The sequence below is a fragment of the Moschus berezovskii genome, chromosome 8 (genome assembly GCF_049115385.1).
Source record: "Moschus berezovskii isolate FMDL1 chromosome 8, NW_MosBer_1.0, whole genome shotgun sequence".
NCBI classification, from domain to species: domain Eukaryota; kingdom Metazoa; phylum Chordata; class Mammalia; order Artiodactyla; family Moschidae; genus Moschus; species Moschus berezovskii.
Window position 1 is genome coordinate 90,751,705 of NC_142467.1, and position 25,735 is coordinate 90,777,439.

Here is a 25,735-nt window from a genome sequence, read left to right on the forward strand (position 1 = left end):
CGTCGTCCCCTTCTCCTCCCGCCCCCAACCTTTCCCAGCATCACAGTCTTTTCCAGTGAGTCAACTCGTCTCATGAGGTGGCCAAAGTATTGGAGTTTCAGCTTTAGCATCAGTCCCTCCAATGAACATCCAGGATTGATCTCCTTTAGAATGGACTGGTTGACTTCCCAAGAACCTATATGTTTTAATTATTGATACAGTTATTTTAAATGCTTCCTATCTACTCGTTAAGAAATATCTCCCAAAGATCTCCATAAATTAATGATGGTTGGCCTAGTTCTAGAAACTGTTTCTGAAAGTTAAATTACATTAAATTTTCATCTAATTGAAAGTTTAATTCAGATCAATCCTGCCCAGTAAGTCTCAACTCCTAATGTTTCTGTTGAATGATTTAAGCCTTGGGCTTGGGTATGTATTTGGGGTGGGGGCAGCAGGGGAGGGTGCTGTTAAAAAACTAGCAAAAGCCTTAATTGATCATTCTTTTATGAGGAAAGGGAAAAGGACTAGCTGACAATAGATTATGGCTTAACTGGAATAATTTATGTCAAGCTTTAGAATACAACTAGGAGCACACCCTTCTCAGGCATGAAGCCTGGTTTTTGCTAGCCCGTGGTCAGCTGAGGGTACACACTGGCTGCGGTGGCGAGGATGCCACAGACCAACAAAGAGGAGAATGAGACCAGAGAAAATGAAGAGGTAACAAACAGCCCTGGCATTGAAACTCAGGCCTTTGGGATTCCACATGACTTCTCTGTATTTGAGGTTACCATGGCAAGGGCAGATTAATAGAGCAGAAACTCTGCTTAAGGCATATGGAAAGTCAAGAATATGCCCACTCTCAGTAAAAGCTCTAATTTGAGCAATGGTTAACACTTAATCAAAAGGTTCTTTAAACATAATCTTAAGAGGGGTAGTCTTTTCCAGGAAGGAGAATCTGCTACAATTCTCCATGTACCCTGAGGCAGGTCACACAGCCCACATCCAGCAGGGGGCGTGCAAGCCTTGGGAATCACAAGGATATCTGTAGGATCCTAGTGCATCCCCAGCGCCCTTACCGCCAGCCATTCAGGTAAGAGAGGCCCAGACGCACCAGGTCTCCAACCACTCTGTGGCCCCTGCTCTACATACAGGATCATGTCTGTAGTCACACAGCTTCCCTTAATGGAAAAGCAATGAAGTCAGTTCCAGCAAATTAAAAAACTTAAATAATTATCATGCCAGAACTGACTGCATTCAGAAAGATACAAGTGACTTCCCTGAATGCCTTAGATTTTATAATTTTTTAAAATAAGGATCTATTTACCCAGGTCTTATCTGCCCAGAAACACCCCGACAGATGCAGGCAAAGCAGTGTTTCTCAACCTAGATTAATGTAAACATCTATTTCAAAAGAAAAACATTTTCTCAAACCCTGAAACTGTGTTTACTTAGATTTCCTCAGTTTGAAACTTAAGGGAGTTAAAGTCTTAATCTGTGGAATTGTTTTCTAATTGCCAAATAATTGCTGTAAGAATTTTAGCAATATATTTAAAACTGGTTTAAAAATGCTTTTAGGTTAACATCAAAATGAACATATAAAATTAAGAAATTCTCATAAACCTTACAGACTCTGTTGGAGAAACATTTTATGAAAAACAATTATATTAAATGTATACTGGGGAATTTTTAAAAATCCGTATGAATATTTTTCTGTTTAAAGAATTGTGTTTTTGAATTTTTGACTACAGAGGGTTATAAATGGTATGCGTAAGAAGGACCAAGTATGCTCATGAATTCAGTTACAAAAAAGAGGCTCAACCTTGCAAGTCAAAAAGTCTTAAGAGGCATGCTGTGTCCACTCCCAGCACACTCTGTTTCCTCCTCTTTATAAAGGGCACGCTGGGCTGACAGATCCCTGGCCCCAGAAGTGCAATCTTTTCCATGTCCCAGCAAGTAAGATCGCCGGCTGCAGCCAAGAGGACAGTCCCCATAAAAATAAAAATGAGACAGGGCTCTGCTGCTCTTGAGTATTGCACACAGCTCGGAGACACCCCATGTAGACATGCTCTACCGCTGACAGCTAGGAAAATATTTTAGCTTTATGAACACCTGTTATTATGAGGACAATGAGCGCAGTCTCACTGAGCACACAACCTCTTTTAGTTAGATTGCAGGCTGTTGCAAAGTCAGCTTGGAACAGGCTTTCAGCAGTCTGCTGATACACAGCCTGCCTGCAGGCCACAGTGTGGAGGATAGGGAATCTAGGTTAGGGTCACCGTCGGTCACTTTAATTTTCATCCCTACATAAAGGGCCATAACAAGTATGGAAAAGGTAACAGTTACCTGTTCAAAAGAGTGGAGTCCACTTTCTTTTCCTAACCTCACCATATCTTCCAAAATGGCTTTCTTCAGCTCCTGAATCAAACCATATAGGTAAAATTACAAGGCAAAATCACATTTCAAAATGGAGACAGAAGAATCGGTGAGTTTTGAGCAAAGTACAACTAGTAAGCATACCAACACACGCCCCCACCGTTTGAACCCCCAGCTGTGGCTGACACTCCCTGGCAGCAAGCCAATCACCACCTCTCATCTGGTAAGTTAAGTGCCAGCAAGGCCTAAGGAGTGCCCAAGAGCAAGCTAAGGGACTACTCAGCTTTTTAAAAAATTAGCCCTCTGGTCAGCCTGCTGAGTCCTAGGTGCCTTGTCACCCCAAGAAGAGCCCAGGGCCTGGTGGGAGCTCTAGAGTTCACACTGCTAAGAAACAGAACATGTGACTGAAGGGCTGATGCTGAGTCAGGGCACAGAGATCCTCTTCCATAGAACCATGCATGTGTCAGGAGGTTTCTGGAAGGTGTGAGCAGCTAATGCTCTCATCAGGGAGAACTGTGATCCTTTTGCAATTTGATGACCGTCTCTCTAAGCCCAGCAGACACAAAATCTACCTCCCATCAGGAAAGAACAGGGCTGTCAGAAGGCCTACACTCACATCTGACACTGCTGTTAACCAGCTGTGTGGCTTTGGGCAAGCCCCCTCACTCCCTGGACTCTCCTGCAAGCTGCAAAACAGGGCTGGACATGCTTTCTGTGATGTCTCCTGGCTGGAAAATTCAAACGTTTATCAAGTATCAAGTACTCTAAGAGGAATTAAGGTTCTTCTACAACAATAACAAAAGACAAACCTCTGGTTTAGGACTCCCACCACTTATAAAATGAAGTTGGAAATTTCCCTACTGGCTCAAATTTCACTTGGGCTACTGTTTTTGTGTTCCCTCATTATGCAGTTTCATAGAAAGTCCAGCAGGCTTTGAGGAAACAGCCCCCAGGTACAGACCTTATTTGTGCAGAGCTCTGCATACGTCCCTTCAATTCCTCTCTTCTGGGCCCAAGAGGGCATGACTTCTGGGTCGGGCACGACAATGCCCACCAAAAAGGCCTGTGATCCCACCAGAGTAAAACATAGTTATGAAAAAAGTTTTTAAAATGGTTATTTGTGGTCCACCATTAAAACTTATTTTGGTATTCTCAGACTCCACTCTTTTCTAAAAATATGTATATGCTTATGAAATATTTCCACTAACATATCACACATTCTTGACAGAAATATTCTTGAATGTTTCTATTTCCCTAACTTTGTTAAAGACTGATTAATAAAAAATAAGCTTAAAGGAGCTTAAAAATCAGTAAGGTTAGTCCTGTATGTACCTTTAATTCTCATGACAAATTTAAATGAGACCATCTTTAGGATACTAATCAACCAACTCTACAATAGAAAACACATACATTTCCAAGGATTTCCAGACCATTTTGAAATTGATTCGTTAATATGGTCCTCATTCATTAAGAACACAATTTTAATTTTTAAAGTATTTTCTTAAAAAAATAACAGTCTTTAACTACATAAATCTAATGACAGCACATGGGCTTCCCAGGTGACATGGTGTCAAAGAATCTGCCTGCCAGCGCAGGAGATGCAGGAGACTCAGGTTCGGTCCCTGGGTTTGGAAGATCCCCTGGAGTAGGAAATGGCAACCCACTCCAGTATTTTTGCCTGGGAAATCCCATGGACAGAGGAGCCTTGGAGGGTTACAGTCCATGGGGTTGTAAAGAATCAGACACGACTAAGCAACTGAGCATGCAATGATAGCACAGAATATATTCACAATGATCTTTCTGACTTCAGATCTAAATGATACTAAAAAGTAGAATAAATAGAAATTCTCTCCAAATAATTTAATCCTAAACTATATGAGTATACTAACTTAATACATTAAGTATTAAGCATAATGTATTTAGCTTAATACATTGTACATTATAATCAGTACAATTACTTGCAATATTGCACCTTTTTATCTGTGAAGTTCACTGACATATTTTAAAACCAAAACAGCAGAAACCCTGAATCTTGCTTCACCATATTACTTCAAATTCCTCTTGGAAGTAGATGAAGCATAAGTTAAAAGTAGTGGGAATGTACATTACTACTACTTCAAGCAACTTATTTACCTAACTGCAAATTTATCAAACTAGAAGCAATTAAGATTTCTCCCTTAGAAAGGCATTTTCTCTCCTGATCTTATATGCCAGATAATACCAGTGTCTGGTTGAAAATGAATGGTCGTCATTTTAAATCAAATACCAGATATTTAGGAAATCATGCCCCACATTCTCATCAGGCCCGGCACGTGGGGGAGGGCTGGAGTCTGGGGACTCACCTTTAAGCTGTCCCCATGGACATAGACTTGGGCAACAGGCTCGCTCCGGATGTAGATGTTCTCAATCATCTCGGGCGCAACATATTCTCCCTGAGCAAGCTTAAATATATGCTTCTTCCGATCAATAATTTTAAGAGTACCAGCCTGTGGAGTTGGACAAGCAGCTTCATAAAAAGATGGCATTCCCAAGCTTGAGCCCCTCACTTATTCATGCCATAGCCCCTCAACCCCCGCCCTGTCCCTCCCTGCACGCCCCACTGGATCTGCTCACGCACCCGACGTATCTGCCCTCACGAAGTCACCATGTGGCCAGAGAGGGACAGTATGTACCCAAGTAGACAGCTCTCAAGCTCTGCTGGGCCCTGAGTGCCCACTGTCCTTTCCCCTCAGCATGTGCCCCATTCCCCATCCCATCCCTGCCAGCCAAGTGCCCAGCAACAGGTGTCCTCACAAGGCTCTCCACCTTCCCATCGGGGCTCCTCTCACCAAGGCCCTCACTCCAGCTGACCCTTTTCTCATCTGCATCTTCAGATTCGCCCCCATGAACCACACTTAGGCCACCACTCCCAAAGGGTGGACTCTTCATCCATCAGCACACAGCACAGCTCTGGTGGAGGCCCCCAGATGGCAGGAGGGGCCCTCTCTCTCCAAGACTTCTGCAGCAGGCAGGCCACCCCTGGGCAGTGAGTGCTTGAGCCCCTGGCTTCCAAGACCCCCACCCACTTTTCCCTGACTCCCTTACATCTCTTTGAATTTCCGAGGTGAACAGGAGAAAGAATAGTCTTTCTCCTTTGGCTCAACCCTTGAATGCTGCCATGTCCTCACTTCCACTGACAATGTCCCTTGGGGTGACTACCATTTATCTCCTCAGTGGCCACTCCTGCATCTGTCTGAGCTTCCTGCCAGAGCTCTTCACTGAGTTCCAGCCTCAGAACCTCACGATCCTCAAAAGACTTAAAAAAAAACCAACAACAAAACCCAGGCTGTTTGCCCTGCACAATGCAGTGTGCCCTAAAGGACGGCCCTCCTCCTCCTCCTCAAGCCTGCCCCATTCCCCAGCCCCAAACCTAGAGATGGCCTTGCCACTGCACTCTCCTAGAACTTCCAGCAGTCAGGCTCACCCGTCCTCACGCATAAATCCTTCTTACAGTCGACTCTTCCTCCCGTCAAAACCACTTCCTTATCTAACGTGTGCGCACACTCTGGCCCTGCTCTATCTGTTCAATTATCAGAACCACAGTAACCTCACCAGAAGACAAAAACAAGCAGGCCTTGGTTTGCTCAAAATCCAGCCTGGACATCAAGCACTTTCACTACACTGGCTTCTTTGGTCCTCGTGGCACCCCATGAGTTGGGCGTCATCACCTCCATTTCACAAATGGTGAAGGTGAGGATTAGAGAGGTCAGTCAACTCCTCCAAAGCCATGCAGGTAGGAGGTGAGAGAAGCAGGACTTACATCAGGTCTTTCTGGATCAGAAACTTAGAACTTTTCCCCTGACCTATCTAATACTATTCCAACATAATAATAATTTAAAAAATTGACTCCCACATGCCTGCCTACTGCGTTGGGCTGTGAGTTCAAGCATGAATCAATTTACTTGCTTCTCACAACACCCTGCAAGGTGGGTGGTTTCATCTGAGTAACAGGGCATCAGTGGCAGATGTAGTTTTGTGGGACTTTTTCCCCAAGTTTTCCCCCAATTTTGAGGATTTCCCCCCAATATTAAATGAAGTACAGAGCCTTAAAAGGGGCCTATACAAACAAAGGCTGAACCCTGGGCTTCGTTAGCTGACAGAACAATCTACCCTCTGCCAGTGTCCAGGGCCCTGCTTGCTTCTCCAGCCTCTCTCCTCCACTGTGGGCCCTCGAGTAGAAGCACTTGCCTCACGCCCTAGTTTTCCTCAACTTAGCGCAGCTACTACTCCTGCCCTGGCTGTCCTTCCTGCTCTCCCCTCTCTTGGAATAGGACTTACATCCTGAGACTCAGAGCCAGTGGGCGTCTGTTCTTCTCTGCTTCTCCCCCAGGTGAGCATGGCCGTCATCTCATGCCCATCACACTGGGTTGGATAGCATCTAAAGATGTGTCCCTTCCCTGAGCTGAGTCCCTGGTCCTGGGTACACGGTGGGGACACATGCATGTCTGCTGCAGGAGTGAGGGTATCTCCCAGTGAAGTGCACAGTTCCAAGCAGGGACAAATCAGCTCACCAGCCCCTGGAGGGCTCAACATCACTAACCTGCCTGATAAACTCGACATCTCAGAACATCCACCCAAAGCCTGAGCAATTTCCCAGAGACACAGGAATGGTTTCCTGGGGTGGGCTGCAGCAGGTGGGGGGCTCTTAGTTTCAGGGATGGAGCCTTTTTGTGGTCATAGCTTTCACCTAAGCATATCCTATGTGCCAGGTAGTGTGGTAAGGGCTTTATAGGTAAACTGTAATCTCATTTCTTCCTTACAACATGACCACAGAGGTAAGCAATGTTATTACCCCCACTTTTCAAATGAGAGAATGAATCACCATAACTGGTTTTAACTAAAAGTTGGGGGCCACAGCTAAAGAATGCCATGTAACTTACTTTCTTATTCTACAAGTGAGTTAATACAAAGCCACGGGGAGGGATAAAGCTTTGTTCAAGGTGACCGGAGTAGCTGCTGGCAGAGACAAAAGAACCCTCGAATCCTGCCCAGCTCCAAGCTTTTCATATCGCTCAGTGTCACCTCTCAGCTGGAGGCCAGTGTCCCAGGCCCTGCCTTTCTCAGATCTCCTAGAGCTATGAACCCCTTGTTCCATGTACAATACTTTATCCATCAGATTCCAGAGCCCCGTCAGACTTCTTCTAGGAAGCCACTTAAGGGTAGGCAGTGGGCCTCAAACTCCAGTTCTACGCTCCCTAAAGATCCCTGTCACCTTCATCAGGAGGATGGAGAAGGAAGCTTTGGGGGCAAGGTAAGGAAGAACCTCCCAATTCCCTGAGGTTTTCTGGAATGACTGATTGTCGAGGTGGATGTAAAGACTCCTGCCTCGGGAGTAAACCAGATGACACACACTCCCACCAGCAAAATGTGTGGAGGTCCACGGTTCCAACGGACGCACCGGCAGCCATTTCCCGATGTCTCCAGTGTGAAGCCAGCCATCATCATCCAGGGCTTCCTTTGTCCTCTCTGGGTCTTTCAAGTAACCTTTGAACACATTTGGTCCTCTCACACATATCTGTAGGGACAAACACCTGGTTTTTCTCAGGATGCAGCATAGGGAACCCTGATAGAGGCTGTCATGAGACATGTGTAGAAAAATGTACACTATCCCTCAGGAAATCCACTGTGGAAACCACAGTGGTGGAAAGAGAGGACATGAATGGCCACCTGCGTTCTCTCGAGCAGTGACCTCTCTGCTCTGGCTACCCCAGGCCTGCCTCTGCCATCCCCTCTTCCTCAGGAACCCAGTGGCTCTCGGTATGTGCTGCTCTGCAGTACTGGATGGTGTCTCCCTGGAGACAGAAGGCTGGCTAATTCTGCCAGAGATGCCCAACACCCCGCTTCATGACCAGGCACTCAGCATTCCCATCCACTCCCATGGGATCAGCAAGTGTGGGCAACCTCTATCTACCCAATCTGGCCTATCTCCAAATGGTCACGTTTCTGTTTGGACAGATACACAGCAGCAGGCCACGCCAGTTAAGAAAAAAAATGGATTTTTTAAAAAAAGTTTAGCAATCCCAAATCTTATTTAGATCAGCCCAGTCCCATCCTTGGGGGTTGGTTACTTCATAAACAGGAGAGGAAATGCTCAATTTAGTTGGGCTTAATCAGCAATATGAAATGACTTTACACATGGGGTGAAAGGAAAATAATTCCATTTTTTTTCTTTCCTTTTACTCCCTACAGAATAAAGCATCCACAGACGTGAATGGCTAAACACTCAAGTTTACCTCTCCTTCTCCGTTGCTGGTCCAGTAGTTCAGTTCCTCGACATCGACAAGCTTGATGTGATTGCAGGGAAGAGGTGCCCCTACGTGTCCTACAACACCAGAACAAAGGGGGCATTTGTCAGTGTTCATCTCAATTTCAGCACTGAAGATGTTCCACGCCATGTAAAACCCCTCAAGTGGTCAAAGTGGGGAATTGTGGATGGAAAGCAATACACCTTTAGACAGGCGTTTGTCAAAAGTAAGCACTGATGATAAAGTTTTGGAGCAAGGTAGAGGCCAACCAACCCCTACGGGGCCTTTGTTCTACATCCGTCCAGCTAGACAGACTCACAGGGCCCAAATCAGAGGCTCACACCCACAGCAACCACACAGTCAGGATTTTTTATATTAAGACATTTCCCCATTATTAGATCGTAGCTTTTGGTTTTGTTTCAGTTCATTTCAGTTGCTTAATCATATCCAACTATTTGAGACCTCTGGACTGCAGCATGCCAGGCTTCTCTGTCCATCACCAACTCCCGGAGCTTACTCAAACTCATGTCCATCAAGTGAGTCCGTGATGCCATCCAACCATCTCTTCCTCTGTCATCCCCTTTTCCCACCTTCAATCTTTTCCAGTAACAGGGTCTTTTCTAATAGGTCAGTTCTTCGCATCAGGTAGCCAAAGTATTGGAGTTTCAGCTTCAGCATCAGTCCTTCCGAGGAATATTCAGGACTGATTTTCTTGAAGATTGACTGGTTGGATCTCCTTGCAGTCCAAGGGACTCTCAAGAATCTTCTCCAACACCACAGTTCAAAAGGATCAATTCTTTGGTGCTCAGCTTTCTTTATAGTCCAACTCTCACATCCATACATGACTACTTGAAAATCCAGAGCTTTGACTGGACGGACCTCTGTTTGCAACGTAATGTCTCTGCTTTTTAATACACTGTCTAGATTGGTCATAACTTTTCTTCCAAGGAGCAAGAATCTTTTAATTTCATGGTGGTAGTCACCATCTGCTGTGTTTTCCAAATTTGCTGGCATATTGAGTGCAGCACTTTCACAGCATCATCTTTAAGATTTGGAATAGCTCAACTGGAATTCCATCACCTCCACTAGCTTTGTTCTTTTGGTTTGAGGATCATAGAATAGTCATCATTGCTTTTGTCCCAGTCACAAGACTTTTGATTAATGTGCATCATAATCATCTACAATTCTCTCTCCCCCACCACCCCAAATAAGACTTTACATTTTCTTGGTCTTCTATATTCCAATCACAAAACTACATCTAAGCTATGTTCTAATAACTGGTTGTTACAAGGTTTACTGGCAAAGTGGAGGATTTTTATGCAGGTGCTGGCCAAGGTCCTGAAATAAAGTGAGCCACAAAAACAAAAAGGAGGCTCTGTCACTTTCTCTTTTAAATGAGACGTTGTCAAATCTTTTACAGTGTTGTACAAAGACAGCTATCCTCTCATACTCAATAAACTTTCATATGTTTTTACCTAAAAAAGGTAAAACCTCCAAACCTTCACATGTGATAATGCAGAGGATATCACAAGAGGGAAGAAAGTGTCCAAAAGGAAGGGTATACAGATGTAAGCAAACACATAATATGGCATATTATATATGATATGCATAACAAGAGAGTTAATGAGCCAGGGTCTCAGAATACAGTCCTTGTAGTAAATATGCCAGTGGTAGGGAGACCAAAAACTTTACATACAAGATATACTTTATTCAGCAGGAGTTTAAGGAGATAAAACTCAGAAAAAAAAAAAAAAAATAGCTTCTGTAAGTATCTCACTTGGCCAAATGTGATTTCAATTTAGAATCCACCTATCATGTTTCTGCTGACTACCTCAAGGTGCTCAGAAAATAGTTACATTACTAAGCATGTTTCTTTCCTATGCACATCATTTCAAGTTTTCTAGTTATAGTTGAGCAAACTTAAGCATGAAGGGTAGCCCCAGGCTCACAGAGGAAGCTGGTATCTGGAAGAAGTCTTTTGACGAATGTCTTTCATATTCTTCCAGCATTTGGTCTAAATTTGGTGATGGCTAACACATGGAGGGACTGATGCTAAAGCTGAAACTGCAATACTTTGGCCACCTCATGAGACGAGTTGACTCACTGGAAAAGACTCTGATGCTGGGAAAGGTTGGGGGCGGGAGGAGAAGGGGACGACGGAGAATGAGATGGCTGGATGGCATCACCGACTCTGTGGACATGAGTTTGAGTGTACTCCGGGAGTTGGTGATGGCCAGGGAGGCCTGGCGTGCTGTGATTCATGGGGTCGCGGAGAGTCGGACACGACTGAGCGACTGAACTGAACTGAACTGAACTGAACACATGTAGGCCAATACCTACTGCCCCCTCGTCCTGAAAAATAAGTCTCTACAGAATAAGGGTGTGGGCAGTAGTTGCTCCTCTCTGAGGGTGCCACTGCCTTCTAGATGTTGCAGTCACAGGAGACCATAGTTCCAAAGAGCCCCTGAAATGGCCCTTCAAGAAATAGCACACTGGCTGCTATAAACTTGCCCCTCCCTCTTAGGTCATATCCAATTTGCAGCCTGCTTTCTTCATTGTAAAATGACTATAGGCTAGACTGTGATATTTAGAAACTATAAAATCCAATATATTGATATTATAGGTATTTTTCTATCTGTAGCTGTATTTTGTGATCTGTTACTTTTCTTTTAAAACGTGACTTCTAATTATCTATGAAAGAAATAGGAAAATATAAAAAAAAAAGGAAGTACAAAAATACGTAACAAAAAAAAAACAGATCCATAATGCCACAACACAGACAAAACCACCATCAATGTTTTTCTTCTATTTCCTAGGTGCCCTTGTAAATACACTCCCCAAGAGGAAGTTTTCGAGCTTGCTGTTCTAACTCATTCCCACATCTCCAGCCCATCCTACCTGAGGTCCAGTCCCCAGGTGTGGTGAAGGTACATCCCGCTGTGCACTCAGTTTGGCCGTAACCTTCGTAAACCTTCAAGCAAAACACAAAAACTGCACTGAAGATATCCACCCTCCTGCAGGTAACTGGCTGCCCTTTCCAGTCAACTAACCTCCCACTGAGCATCTGGCTGCCCCTGGCTGGGGACGGTGCCCTGGAACTAGGTAACTCCAGGAGAAACCGGACTCAGAAAACAGGCATGGCTACTCTGCTTGGAAGAAATGCTATTTTTACCAGAGACACTTAGTAGATAAGGTTATGTGGTTTGGGGTAAAGACTTCTATTTTCAACCACTGACTCTATTTTCAGTTTGAATAATATATAGTAAAGACAAACATTTTAAAATCCATTAGAGGTTTTCTTTTGTCTCTGTAAGATATTCCCCTTCAGAGCCCCATGTGCTGGCATGACTAGACCATGTAGGAGAGCTGCCTTTAGGAGAGGTCAGCTCATGTTGCTGCTTAACAGGAGGATTAGTGTAAGAAGCCCATGGCTTCTTTTCTCCTTCCTTTTTTTGTGTGTGTAGGGTGGGGAGGCTTGCAGGATCTTAGTTCCCTGACCAGGGATTGAAACCAGGATCCCAGCAGTGAAAGCACTTAAGTCCTAAACACAGGACTGCCAGGGAAGTCTCAAGAAGCCCATGGCTTCTAAAGCATAAAATTTTAAGTGTGCACATTTATGAAAAAGATGTGCCTACTTTACTGAAAACCCACCAGTCACAACTACGTTACTATATAGTCTGCATAAGTCCGGAGAAGGCAATGGCAGCCCACTCCGGGACTCTTGCTGGAAAATCCCATGGATGGAGGAGCCTGGTAGGCTGCAGTCCATGGGGTTGCTAAGAGTCGGACACAACTGAGCGACTTCACTTTCACTTTTCACTGTCATGCACTGGAGAAGGAAATGGCAACCCACTCCAGGGTTCTTGCCTGGAGAATCCCAGGGACGGGGGAGCCTGGTGGGCTGCCGTCTATGGGATCGCAAAGAGTCAGACACGACTGAAGCGACTTAGCAGCAGCAGCAGTTTGCACAGTAGTAACTTAATAAACGTTAATTGAATGGATAAATAAAGGAATGAATTTTTTTAGAAATGACAAAATCTACCCAATCAAATAAAAGCATACAAATGAACTTTCATCCTGCTCCCCCATGCTCCTTCTCTGGGCTGGGGGATAGTCTGCAGGCTGGAGAATGCAGAGATGCCAGTACAGGCATGGGACAGATTCTCCTGCACATTGATGATCCATGTAGTTTTCTCCCAGAGTGGATACACACCTAGGCTTTCTGCAATGTCACAAGGCTATCCTGGCTTTCAGTGACCCTTAGGTTTTTTACATCTTCAAAGCAGGGAGCTTTTACCCCACAAATATCTTGCCCCTAGGATATTTCTCTATACAGAAGAAGGAACAATGGGTTCCCTGCCCTGTACTAATGTACACCCCACTGCCCCCAGGGAAGGACACAAAAAGGCAATACCTGGCAGCCCAGAGCTGCCCGGAGGAATCCCAGGACTGTGGGTGATGCGGGGGCTGCTCCAGTAACAATCATCCTCACGCACCCACCAAGACTGGCCTGTGGGGAGAGAGAAAAACGTGCCAGAGTCTGTGCTGCCGCAGGTGACGTGCTTAACGAAAACACACTTAATGAAAACACACAAACGAAAACACACAAACTTCACTTAACGAAAACACACCACACACAGTGGCACCCTAACCTGGACCCTGAGGTTGGGATCAGAGAGGCAGCCTGAAGTTGTACAACCCAAGAGCTGAGGTGAGAAAGGCCCTTCTCCTTCCAAATGAATCAATCCAAATGGCTTTGCAACCCAAGCCACAGTATGGCTGGCTAACTCTTGTATATATTTTGAGACAGGAGCCATTAATCTGCGGCATTCTGTAATTTTGGTGCTCCCTTTCTTAAAATACACAGCTGTTCCCTCACTCTCTCATTGTTTACAAGCAACCAAAACAATTACTTAGGACAATTTCTTCCCACTTGCACCTTAATGGCATGGCCTTTTTTTTTCATTTCTAAATCAATGCCATAAGCTATTCACCTATGCAGGGAAGAGGACAATGAATTTTTTAAGCACTTTGTTTCTGTAAGTTGAGCCAAGAGAGTTTAAATATTCATTTTCATAGCTAAAAATAGAGTAGTAAGGAAAAATGAGTAATGCTCACTCCTCTAATTAACTACAAATTCTTTGTGTGATGCAGAGCTTTACAACTTTAGTGGGGATACAGGAATGAGTAGTTCATACACGGCTTGGTTTGGGAGAAGTTGAAAGGATGGGAAACAGGGAGGGAAAGGAGGATTCTTGGTCATCATGCTAGAGCCTTGTGCTGCCTGGAAAGGCACCGTGGCCAAGGTTACAGGGAGAGGGCGAGAGAATCCTCAGGTCCCAGGAGTTCCCTGGTGAACCCGACTACCCACGGGCAAAGCTGTCCTACTGCCTACAGAGGTCAAGGAACTCACTTTCCAAGAATTCACTCCAAGAATTCTTGCTGGTTGCCTCAGGCAAATATAACACATCTCCAAAGAACAAAAATGAGTCCTTTAAATTTTCAATGGTAGCTTAAGCTTTGATTTCATTGGCAAATAAGTTACTGTTTTATAAGATTACGTGCCATGCCACTGGGACGGAACTTCTCTGGTTCTTCTATAAGGTCACCCACTGGATACCTGGGTGCCACTCCATCATCACTTGTTCAATTTCTCACCTGAACCTTATTAAAGAAGAGTTCATCCCAGATACTATCATTCCTGATGATTCCACTCCGGATCTCGGCCTGCTTACGCTTTGCTGCAAATTCCAGGAGCCAGCGCTTTAACGGGGTGTCTGCCTGGCTGAAGATCTAAGGAACAGAAGTTGGGAACAGATGTAAGGACTACGTACCCCACCTCGAGACATACTCCCAGGAAGAAAGTTCAGACTGGGCAGCAGAGAAGCCACACTATTTTTGCCCCTGCAAGTTAAAGTATTAATCACTCAGTGATGTCCGACTCTTTGTGACCCTGTGGACTGTAGCCCACGAGGCTCCTCTATCCATGGAATTCTCCAGGCAAGAATACTGGAGTGGGTTGCCATTCCCTTCTCCAGGGGATCTTCAGAACTCTGGGATTGAATGCACATCTCCCGCACTGCAGGCAGACACTTTAACAACTGAGCCACCAGGGAAGCAGGAGCTTCACTAAATATGTGACATCCAGTTAAAGTTTAACCCTACCAAGGCCCAGGCACACAGCTGAGAGAGAAGCTTCCTTCCCCTCAAAATCTCCCAACCAGGGTTTCGGAGAGCAGGAAGAAAACAGAAGAAGGGGTGAGAGTCAGGAAATATGAGAGGAGGCGACTTTCAGGACCTGGGGCTAGAGGTGTCTGCCTGTGGCTCCAGCCTCTGTCCAAACAACCCAAGACTCCCCACGAGGCTCACCTTGTCGTACATGCGGTTCAGCAGTCGGGGGACCACTGGGAAGATGGTGGGGCACAGGGCCTTCATGTCATCTGAGAGGAGGCGGATGTCTCCCTGGAAGAAGCCAACGCGCCCTCCGTGGCAGTAGACAACGGACTGCAGGAAGAGGAGAGAAAGGAAGGAGGCCCTCAGGGCAGTCACTCCTGGGAGCAGTCCAGAGCCGTCCAAAGCTCTGCCCCGCATGGAGGCACCTGAGACCCCCGAAGCCAGCTGTGGCTGCTGCCACAGGACACTGAAGAAAGCCATCTGAGGTGACATATCCCCTCCACGGCTCCCCACCTCCCCGCTAAGTCCCACTCAGACATGAAGCGAAGCAGGAGACAGGGTGGAATCCTGAGCCTTTGGGGGATGCCAGAGCAGCCAGACTCGCTGGTGGCTGCCCCTGCGTGCTCACTCCCAAAGCCTGGACAGCGGCCTCCATGGGGACTCAGTCCCTGAGCTGCACTACCTCATCAGTGTGTCTGCTCCAGGTCTCAGAGTGTCCCCAGGGACACCTTGGCAACTCTGCAAGAGTATGCAGTGCCCACGAGTACTGGGGATGCTGCTGATGTTGTTGGCTAAGGGAGGCCAAGGTGGAGCCTGGCTGGTTGCTAATGGGACTAGGAATATGCCAAGGGCTCCTTTCTTTCATACTCATAGCAATTATGTAAGGGAGACAGAATTCTTATCGGTTTTACAGATGAGGAATGCAAAGGCCTCAGAGGTAAAGGGATTTGCCCAGAGTCACAAGTGAAAACTGCTGGCATTGGAATCCAGATCTGAAAAGCTGGAAAGCCCTCCCTAGTAGACCAGATCTCCCCCGAGGCCAAAAGGGAGAGGCTTAAGAGATAATGCTTCTGCTGCACCCAAAAGCAGGGCAAAGGCTAACAGAGTTTTGCCAAAAGAACACACTGGTCACAGCAAACACCCTCTTCCAACAACACAAGAGATGACTCTACACATGGACATCACCAGATGCTCAATAATGAAAGCAGACAGATTATATTCCTTGCAGCCAAAGATGGAGAAGCTCTATACAGTCAGCAAAAAGACCGGGTGCTGACTGAGGCTCAGATCATGAACTCCTTATTGAAAAATTCAGACTTAAATTGAAGAAAATAGGGAAAAGCACTAGACCATTCAGGTAAGACCTAAATCAAATCCCTTACAATTATACACTGGAAGTCACAAATAGATTCAAGGGATTAGATCTGATAGACAAAGTGCCTGAAGAACTATAGATGGAGGTTTGTAACACTGTACAGGAGGCAGTGATCAAGACCATCTCCAAGAAAAAGAAATACAAAAAGGCAAAATGCTTGTATGCAGAGGCCTTACAAATAGCTGAGAAAAGAAGAGAAGCTAAAAGCAAAGGAGAAAAGGAAAGCTATACCCATTTGAATGCAGATTTCCAAAGAATAGCAAGGAGAATAAGAAAGCCTTCCTCAGTGATCAATGCAAAGAAATAGAGGAAAACAATAGAATGGGAAAGACTGGAGATCTCTTCAAGGAAATTCGAGATACCAAGGGAACATTTCACGCAAAGATGGGCACAATAAAGGACAGAAATGGTAAGGACCTAACAGAAGCAGAAGATATTAAGAGGTGGCAAGAATATACAGAAGAACTGTACAAAAAAGACCTTCATGACCCAGATAATCATGACTGTGTGATCACTCACCTAGAGCCAGACATCCTGGAATGCAAAGTCAAGTGGGCCTTAGGAAGCATCACTATGAATAAAACTAGTGGAGGTGATGGAATTTCAGTTGAGCTATTTCAAATCCTAAAAGATGATGCTGTTAAAGTGCTGCATTCAATATGCCAGCAAATTTGGAAAACTCAGCAGGGACCACAGGACTGGAAAAGGTCAGTCTTCATTCCAATGCCAAAGAAGGGCAATGCCAAAGAATGTTCAAACTACCACACAATTGTACTCATCTCACAGGTTAGTAAAGTAATGCTCAAAATTTTCCAAGCCAGGCTTCTAACAGTACGTGAACCATGAACTTCCAGATGTTCAAGCTGGATTTAGAAAAGGCAGAGGAACCAGAGGTCAAATTGCCAACATCCGTTGGATCACAGAAAAAGCAAGAGAACACCAGAAAAACATCTAGGTCTGCTTTACTGATTATGCCAAAGCCTTTGGCTGTGTAGATCACAACAAACTGTGGAAAATTCTTAAAGAGATGGGAATACCAGACCACCTGACCTGCCTCTTGAGAAATCTGTATGCAGGTCAAGAAGCAACAGTTAGGACTGGACATTGAGCAACAGACTGGTTCCAAATTGGGAAAGGAGTACGTCAAGGCTGTATACTGTCACTCTGCTTATTTAACTTATATGCAGAGCACATCATGAGAAACTCTGGGCTGGATGAAGCACAAGCTGGAATCAAGATTATCAGGAGAAATATCAATAACCTCAGAAATGCAGAGGACACCACCCTTATGGCAGAAAGTGAAGAGGAACTGAAGAGCTTCTTGAGGAAAGTGAAAGAAGAGTGACAAAGCTGGCTTAAAGCCCAGCATTCAGAAAACTAAGATCATGGCACCCGGTCCCATCACTTCATGGCAAATAGATGGGAAAATAATGGAAACAGTGAGAGACTTCATTCTGAGGGGCTCCAAAATCACTGCAGATGGTGATTGCAGCCTTGAAATTAAAAGACGCTTGCTCCTTGGAAGAAAAGTTATGACCAACCTAAACAGCATATTAAAAAGCAGAGACATTACTTTGCCGACAAAGGTCCATGTGGTCAAAGTCATGGTGTTTCCAGTGGTCATGTATGGATGTGAGAACTGGACTATAAAGAAAGCTGAGTGCAGAAGAATTGATGCCTTTGTACTGTGGCATTGGAGAAGACTCTTGAGAGTCCCTGGGACTGCAAGGAGATCAAATCAGTCAAACTCAAGGCAATCAGTCCTCCTGAATATTCACTGGACTGACTGACGCTGAAGCTGAAACTTCAATACTCTGGCCACCTGATGTGAAGAGCTGACTCATTAGAAAAGACCCTGATGCTGGGAAAGATTGAAGGCAGGAGAAGGGGACGACAGAGGATGAGATGGTTGGATGGCATCACTGACTCAACGGACGTAAGTTTGAGCAAGCACCAAGAGTTCGTGATGGACAGGGAAGCCTGGTGTGCTGCAGTCCGTGGGGCCGCAAAAAGTCGGACATGACTGAGCAACTGAACTGACTGACTGACTAGGAGATAATGTATGCAAAGGCTGGTTCCTTAAGTGACACACACACGTTTCTCTGTCCCTTCAGCCTCGTGTGGATTCCTCCGGCCTATGTCCCCAGAAGGTCTGTCCTAGTGCCCAATCACAATGGCAGTGCCATCTATAGCCCGAGGGGCTTTGAGAGTTTCATTCCCCAACTTTACTGTCTTGTTTTCTTTTTTAGGAGACTGTGAGTGATGGAAGTTAGAAAATATAGGTGTGCTGGCCATAAACGGAGCCACGCTGCACAGAGGTTGAACAATAAAGCACTTCTGCAGAGAAGCAATGCTCTCTGAGCAGATGCCATCAGCTGGGACCTCTCTCAGCCAAGGTGTGTCCACAGGTGGGGCCGGCAGGTCCCAAGAGAGACAGGTTGAGGGGCCATGGTCCTCTGACCCCTTGTGGCACCTTCCAAAGACAGGCCAGTTTAGCTCTATTTCACTCTGCCAGTGACAAAGCGACACCCTGCTAGGGTTGCGGGTTCAGGGCACAGACTGTGCCTCCCTGAAGCCAGGGCCTTACCTGTACCATTCGCTCAAACATGTGTGCTAAAGGCAAATAGGAAATGTGCACATCCGCACAAGTGGGAGCCCACTGACTCTGTAAGAAAACAGAAGGAGCCCAGGCAAGGCCCGGTCAGTCAGGCGGGCGTCTTACCTGGATGACTCTCTCAAACATGTGAGCCAGAGGCAGGAAGGAGATGAGCACATCGTCCTGTCTCGGAAAGATCACTTTCTGCAGGTGCCGGGCATGGGAGACAGAAAGGAAAGAAACACTGACAGGAAGACAACGAGAGAGTCATAAAACAATAAAGAGAAAATGACCTGGAGGGGCAAAAAGGACGAGGGGAGGCTGGGTGGTGGAGGGGGGAGAAGAGACAAAGGAGAGATGACAGAGAGAGAGAACGTGGAAAGGGGGAGGCGAGAGGAAAGCAGAAGGAGCAGAGAGAAAAGTGAGAGAAAGGGCAGCGCAGGAAGCCGAGTGTTAGGTCGAAGCGCCAGTGGTCTAGGTTATCTGCAGAAGCAAAGAGCCAGTTGAAGCACACATAAACCAGCAGAGTCAGCTGCGCGGGGAAGTCTCCTCCGGGAGGGCCTGCACCTCACGTACAGTCTTCTGGCCACCTCGGCGCACCGCCCCCCACCCCCCACAGCTGCAGGGTCTGCCTCTGGCCCCACTTCACCAGCATCCCTGGGCCGCCTGGGGAGGGATTCAGAGTGTCTCAGCCTGTCAGCACTTTCCAGTCCTTCTTGGAGAAAGGCGCCCAGAGAACCCTAGGTCTGTGTCTACGAGGGCTGGGGACAGAGGTGTGGCGGGTGGAGCCAGGCCTCACAGGCCACAGCCTGAGAACAGGGCCTCACAGGGGATGCCAGAGCGGGATCCCCCTCTCTGGGCCAGGTCTGACCTCAGGGACAGGGGCTGTCCTGGTCAAGGGGCTCTGCTCAGGGACGAGCTCTCCTGGGCTGACTTCCCTGCTCTCTGCCCCTTTTCAGAGGTCCTCAGTTTCCTGGGCTGGCTTTCAGACGGGTCTGGACAAACGCTGGGAAACTTGCTCATGGGCTGGGCTCAGCTACCAGCAATCTCTCAGTTTCCTACCAAGATGTAGGAACTTTCCTACTATTTGGGCATATGCTCCATAATGCCACCTGGCATAAATATGGATAGTGGTTTTCTCTACAGTGGAGAAAAAGCTTAATTTTTATGAAAAGGTATGTCCCTTCCTCCTTAAGGAAACTGTAGGACAGTCAGATACTCACCACTTGTGGTAAAAGGTCCTTCCTTCTTAGCTGGTTAAAAATGCTAACATGCTTTTGTCAGGCCAAGATATCAAGCTTTTTTTATTTTAGATTTACCTTTTTTAGTACAGCCTTATAAATTAGCAGTTGCCGTTGTTTCTCAGACTCTAGCAGTCCTTAAACACAAAATGACTGAATTAAACCTTGACTTACTTGGAAAAACAAGTTACCAAGGATTACTTTTTAGATAAAGGTATACATTAAACCACAGGTATCTCAATTTTTGAAGTTAAAAATGGAAAACAGTTTTCCATGTTTTTTCTTTCTGGGATCTCAGCACTATTAGAAATCAATGGAATATTTACCAGGTATGGATCATTTCAGTGTTTGTGGTTCAAAGTATCTGTGAAAGTGGGATTGCTCTAATGAAAACAGAAACTCCTGCCTGGGAAAGGCAGCCTAGATTATATCAGGGGAAAAAAAAGAAAGCACAAAAAAAGCCTCTGAGGCTTGAGGGTGACCTTGACAGTAAACCTGCATTAGAGAGTCTACTTTATTCACCTCTGTCACTTTCAGAAAGCCTGAGAAATCAGCCACCACGTTCCCATGGGTGAGCATCGCACCTTTTGGGTTCCCTGAAAGGAGAGAGCAAGAAGGAAAATTAGTTGGAAGCTCATCGGCCATGCCTTGAGAAGAGCGCCCGAGTCGTCATCCCCAGACACCCAGTGCGGTCCACGCAAACCTCTGGCCTTCGTCCACAGCCACCATCAGAGTCCCACACAGATGAACACTGTGAAGGACCGTCATTCTGCAGACATTTGAAGCTCACCCACCTTGAGGCTCCCAGCTGCTGGATACCACAGAAGGCAGGTGACACAGCTGCACAGGTGGGATGCCTTGAGGCCTGATGGGCTGGCCTGTGCCTTCCCTTCTGCCTTCCTCAGGGAGTACAGGCTCTCAGCCCCCAGTCTCCTTAGGCATATCCCCAGTAACCCATGCTGCTCTCTGGGCCTGTGCTGTTCTAGTCTCCAGCTGCCAACTGGGCTAGCAAAGGACTTCCTCACTATAACTGACACCTGGAAAGGCTTCAGTCCAGGCCAGGCTGGAGGCCCAGACTGCTGGGAGAGCCCTCCCATCTTCTCACTGGCAGAGACGGGACATGGATGTTCTTGCTCTATCTTGACACGAACTTCCACTGCTGCACCTGAGGAAGCCTGGGGCGAGGATGGCTCAGAGGCCAGGTGGGGACAGAAGACACAGCAGGCTGTGGAGGGAGGCCATTGGTTACCACGTCCTGTCAGGGCAGACACACACTGCTGGTGCTCCTGGGCAGACCTGACCAGGCTTGACTCCTGGCCTTGCCTCTCACTGCCAGCATAACACTGGCAGGTTGTTTTCCCTTTCTCAGTTTCCTAACCTGTAAAATGGGGCTGATCTAAGTTCTGAGGACCTAGCCAGGTACAAAAAATATTAAATTACAAGTTTCTACCGAGGCAGGAGATACACGATCTGTTAAACTCCAAAAGTGAGGGGTCAGACCACGTGCAGAATTTACCCCCAAAATACCAAATAAACCAAAATGTTAACTTTGCAAACCTCACCCAGAAAAGAGGTAATAAAAAGGTAAGAAAAGAGGTAATAAAAATGTAATAAAAGAGCTGAGTTGAGGTTAAAAGATTATTGCAGTAAATGCCACTGAATTGTTCACTTTAAAAAGGTTAATTTTATGCTATGTGAATTTCACTTCAATAAGAGAGAGAGAATATGAATGAATGAGGGAGAATTTGTGAGGATTTCTTCGGAGAGCTGTTGAGTCCTACAGCTCATCAAAAGGGAAGGAATGACGGGTCCTCTCTCCCAACTCCAATCTGAAACCCAAGGTAACTCAGGCCCTAATGAGACTATTTGAAAAGCATAATCATGTTCCCTACAGCTCGGGGTTCCCAATAAGAAAGGTGAAGAAGGCTGTGGCTGAAAATCAAATAATAAATCCCAGAAACTGAACATGGAGTCTACAGAAGGAACATCAGGTGGTGGTGGGAATGGTGTCTTAAAAGGAATCTTACCTGAAGACCAGTACCCGCCCTCAGATTAGAGGGGGCAGTAAAGTATATGCGAGAGACAAAAGCGGATGTGAAGTGGGGAGCAGACAACCAAAGGAAGGGCACTGCCTGCTTCAACAGACCTCCTAAAAGTGTCTATGAAACAACAGACTGAATTGTAAACATCTGCCCAAAACCATTCTCCCTCCCTACTTTCGTCTGGTGGGAGAGGGCAGAAACCTTCATCAGCCAGTGAAGGACGGGGTGGGCCACCATGTAGGAAGGCATGATCTCATACCTTCCCCACCCAGCCTGCAGCCAGCCCTGGCCTGGGTAGGGAAGTCTCAATGAAGTGGACACACTCATATTTTGGACCTACACTTGTAATTCTGAATTAAGATTGAGTTTGTGACTTACAATGCCCATGGGACTCACCTGAGAGGGACCAGAAAAGGCATGGATGCCCAAGTTTTATCCAGGGGCAGAAAAAAGAGCTATCCCCACCAAGCAATTGTAAAAGAATAGATGCAGACAAAAATAGAGTTGCTGTCATGATTAGACTCTGTGAGGCTCACCCTATTGGTGACCTGTTTGTCAATAACAGCATCACCTCTGTCTGACTAAGATGTGGTGTGTTTTAACATGTGACTAGGCACCGACATCCATATTGTAAATCACAGAGGTGATTTTGGGGACATAGAAAGTTACAGGATTGAAAAAAAATTATTTTCTAATAGGTAGCTGTTAAAATACCCTCCTTTTGAAAATAAGATCCATGCACTTTGTTTTACTGCTTCTCTTTCTTTCATCCCAGCATCTGTCCTCAAACCCAGGCCCTTATTAAGAAATTTCCCTGAATTGTCTCCTATATTCAAATCCTAGAAGAGTCCCTGGACCCACAAAATATTCTGAGAGTATCATCTAGAAACTTTCACCTGTGGATTCCCAAATTTTGGATTTTTTCCAAGGAAGAGCCCCAAAATACCAAGTATGAAATCAGAATTGTCACAAAACCTGCTGGACTGGGTAACTTGCTCACATCTAACATAACCTCAGTGGAGAATTTGAGAATTTCAAGAGAAATTTGTCTTCACTGATGAAAAACGTCTAAAGCCTCCATTCAGTGCAGGCCAGAACACACAGAATGGTAGCAGTTATTCAATTCTGCTTAGTTGGACATGCCCCCTTTCCTTTTCAACATGATAATAAAAGCTTACAGCTATAAGAAACAAATGTTTTCTTGTAGACATAAGTGAAATTTTACAAACTTCTAGTGAGTTTCAGAATTTTTAAATATTCCAAGAAATGCTCAAATTATTCCCTCAAGTCCTCTCTAGATGTGACCCCAGAGGATAAAGCAGAGGTAAACACTGACAACAAATCCTGGGAGGAGACTCCCAAGTCTGAGCTGGAGGTGAGAGGTGAGCCTTTGAAAAGGCTCTGCTTGCTTCTCTGATTCAGGACAAGGACACACCCCTGGTAGCATTTGTTTTAAACGTGATATGGAAACTTTTCCAACTTGCTCACATGGAGGAACAGGCTAAGCATTCCCAGCTAGACTTATGTGCAATCAAAGCTGCAAAATCAGGTCCTCTGGTTCTCTCCTTTCCTGGTATAACATCAGTGACAAGGGGGGCTTACCAAGGCTCTCACATCTTGGCAGAATGAGACCTGTGGCCCATTTCCCACCTTGTACTTATAACTCGCCACCCTCACACTTCATTCTCTCTCCAGCTGCTGAAGGAAGAAAACTCTGAGTTTCAGATTCTGCGAACAGCATTTTGGCTTTAGCCAGTGCTCCTGGGTGGGCCACCCATGGCTGGTGAGCAGAAGGGCATTTCACTGGGTGAAGATCTGCCCTGGATGGATGTTGGTCCTGAGATGGAGCAGCTGTGGGTTGAAGCTGAGCTCAAGGTCTCTCCTCTAGGAATGGATGGGAAAGGGACTGGGAGCAGTGTTGGGTCCTCTGGCTGGGGGCTCCTCTGGCTCTTTTTTTCTGCTTTCACACAAAGGTGGGTTACCAGTGACAGAAGTGCTTTAGAAGTTGTATAACACAGATAAGAGTGTTCATCTCCCTGCTAAAGGTTCCCAAATCTTTTTAAGAACTGAGTCTTACTTTCATCAACCCCATATTCACCGCTTTTTTAAAACACCAATTTTTTAAGACTCGAGGACTAGCAGGAATACAAATAATAACTGTAACAGCAGGCAGTTACTGAACACCAATGTGGGCACTGTGCTAGGCATTTCATAAATTAGCTCAGTTATTTCTTGGAACAAGTCTATGCGATAGGAATCAGATGTATTCATTTCCTACCCAAGGAAACTGAGGCTTAACAGAGCTTAAGAAACTCCCCTAAATCTGCACAGCACAAGTGCCATGATGCAATCTTAGGCCTGTGGTCACACAAATCGTGAATGGGATGGTGCAAAAAGCATAAGTCAAGGTGAGCCTTTGTCCAGAGAGCCCACCCCTGAGCAGGCACAGCTGTAGGGCCGATGGGCACTTAATACACTAGGCTAAATGACAGGCTTCCCTGGGCACCCTCAGCTGGAATAGAGGGGATACTCCAGTTCCGGGGCCTCCACCTCCTCCTCAGCCTCCCAGCCGCACTGCCACCATTAAGAACTAACCTGGCCTGCTGAGACCCTTTCCTATGACTCCAGACACATAATGCTCCCTGGTCTCCCCTCCCTCCCAAGCTGGACTCCAGGGTCCCTCTCTCCAGCCACTCTCCCGCCAAATCCTTCAGTCCCCAGGTGTCCCCTGGAGGACCCCACTCAGGTAACCCCACCAAGTCAATCCAGCTGCCCACCTTTTCCACTCCTCCCACAATGTGACCCCAGAGGCTCACGGTCTCCAGCCCGAGAGAGGTGTGTTCCTCACAGAAACTCACATGGCGCTCCCTTGGACTCTGGTCCATTCACGACACATCTCACCCTCAAGCAGGACCCTGACTCCCCCACGGAGGAGGTCTCCCATCCTCCTGGCCTCCCAGAAGCCTTTCTTCCTCCTTTCGTCCCCCCAGGTAGGTATCTCTCTGTAGTACTTAGAAGTCTGCTCTCCCCCCTCGATCCAAAGCAGAGCTTTGGGGGCTTTGCTCCACTGAGCTTCACCTCCCTTTCTCTGTCTCTGGTGGCACTCTCCCAACTGTTCAAAACACTTTCAGGTATCCGGGAAAACAACAAAAACTCCACCTTCCCTCGACCCCATGGCTTTCACCAGCTGCCACTCTGTTCTCTGTCATCTCTTCACAGCTGATCCTTTTTTAAAATGATAAACTCTCTATTCCAGTATAACATATATACAGTAAAGTGCCCAAATACATACATAGTTCAGTAGATATTTTTCAAAGTGAAAAAAATCACCCAGGTACTGGTTATCTGGGTACAAAGAAACAGAACATCACCAGCTTTCCACAGCAGCAGAATCCCAGAAGGCAACCACAATCCTTGACTTCTGAAACCAGAGAATCCTTTACTGTGCTTTGTAATATAAAAGAAATCATACACTATCTTGTGTCTTATTTTTTTCCTTTCACTTGAGTTATGACTTCCTATGTGTAGATATACCATTCTATTGCTGACAGGCGTTTAAGTTGTTTCCAGATTTCAACTTCTCAAGTTTGCGTTGCTAGGAACATTATGGAACATGCCTCTGGTGACACAGCCACAACTCTTGCAAGAACTGTCCGCACTTGCTGAACTGA

The 25,735-nt window shown here is 46.0% G+C and overlaps 1 protein-coding gene across 2 annotated transcripts in view; it reads right to left on the reverse strand.

Annotated features, from left to right (window-relative positions):
• Positions 1-25,735, reverse strand: part of ACSL6 (acyl-CoA synthetase long chain family member 6) — a 64,542-nt gene that overhangs the window by 9,483 nt on the left and 29,324 nt on the right. Inside the window, exons 10-20 of one of the 2 annotated variants that reach the window (XM_088838828.1) lie at positions 20,545-20,618; positions 18,773-18,850; positions 15,006-15,140; positions 14,295-14,429; positions 13,051-13,146; positions 11,535-11,607; positions 8,625-8,713; positions 7,790-7,906; positions 4,695-4,838; positions 3,314-3,415; positions 2,323-2,394 (exon numbers count right to left, since the gene is read on the reverse strand). In XM_088838828.1, coding sequence (XP_088694954.1) covers positions 2,323-2,394; positions 3,314-3,415; positions 4,695-4,838; positions 7,790-7,906; positions 8,625-8,713; positions 11,535-11,607; positions 13,051-13,146; positions 14,295-14,429; positions 15,006-15,140; positions 18,773-18,850; positions 20,545-20,618 — 1,115 coding nt within the window. Of the gene's footprint in view, positions 1-2,322; positions 2,395-3,313; positions 3,416-4,694; positions 4,839-7,789; positions 7,907-8,624; positions 8,714-11,534; positions 11,608-13,050; positions 13,147-14,294; positions 14,430-15,005; positions 15,141-18,772; positions 18,851-18,907; positions 18,986-20,544; positions 20,619-25,735 lie in introns of both variants that reach the window. The other variant, XM_055430110.2, reaches the window with a different exon arrangement.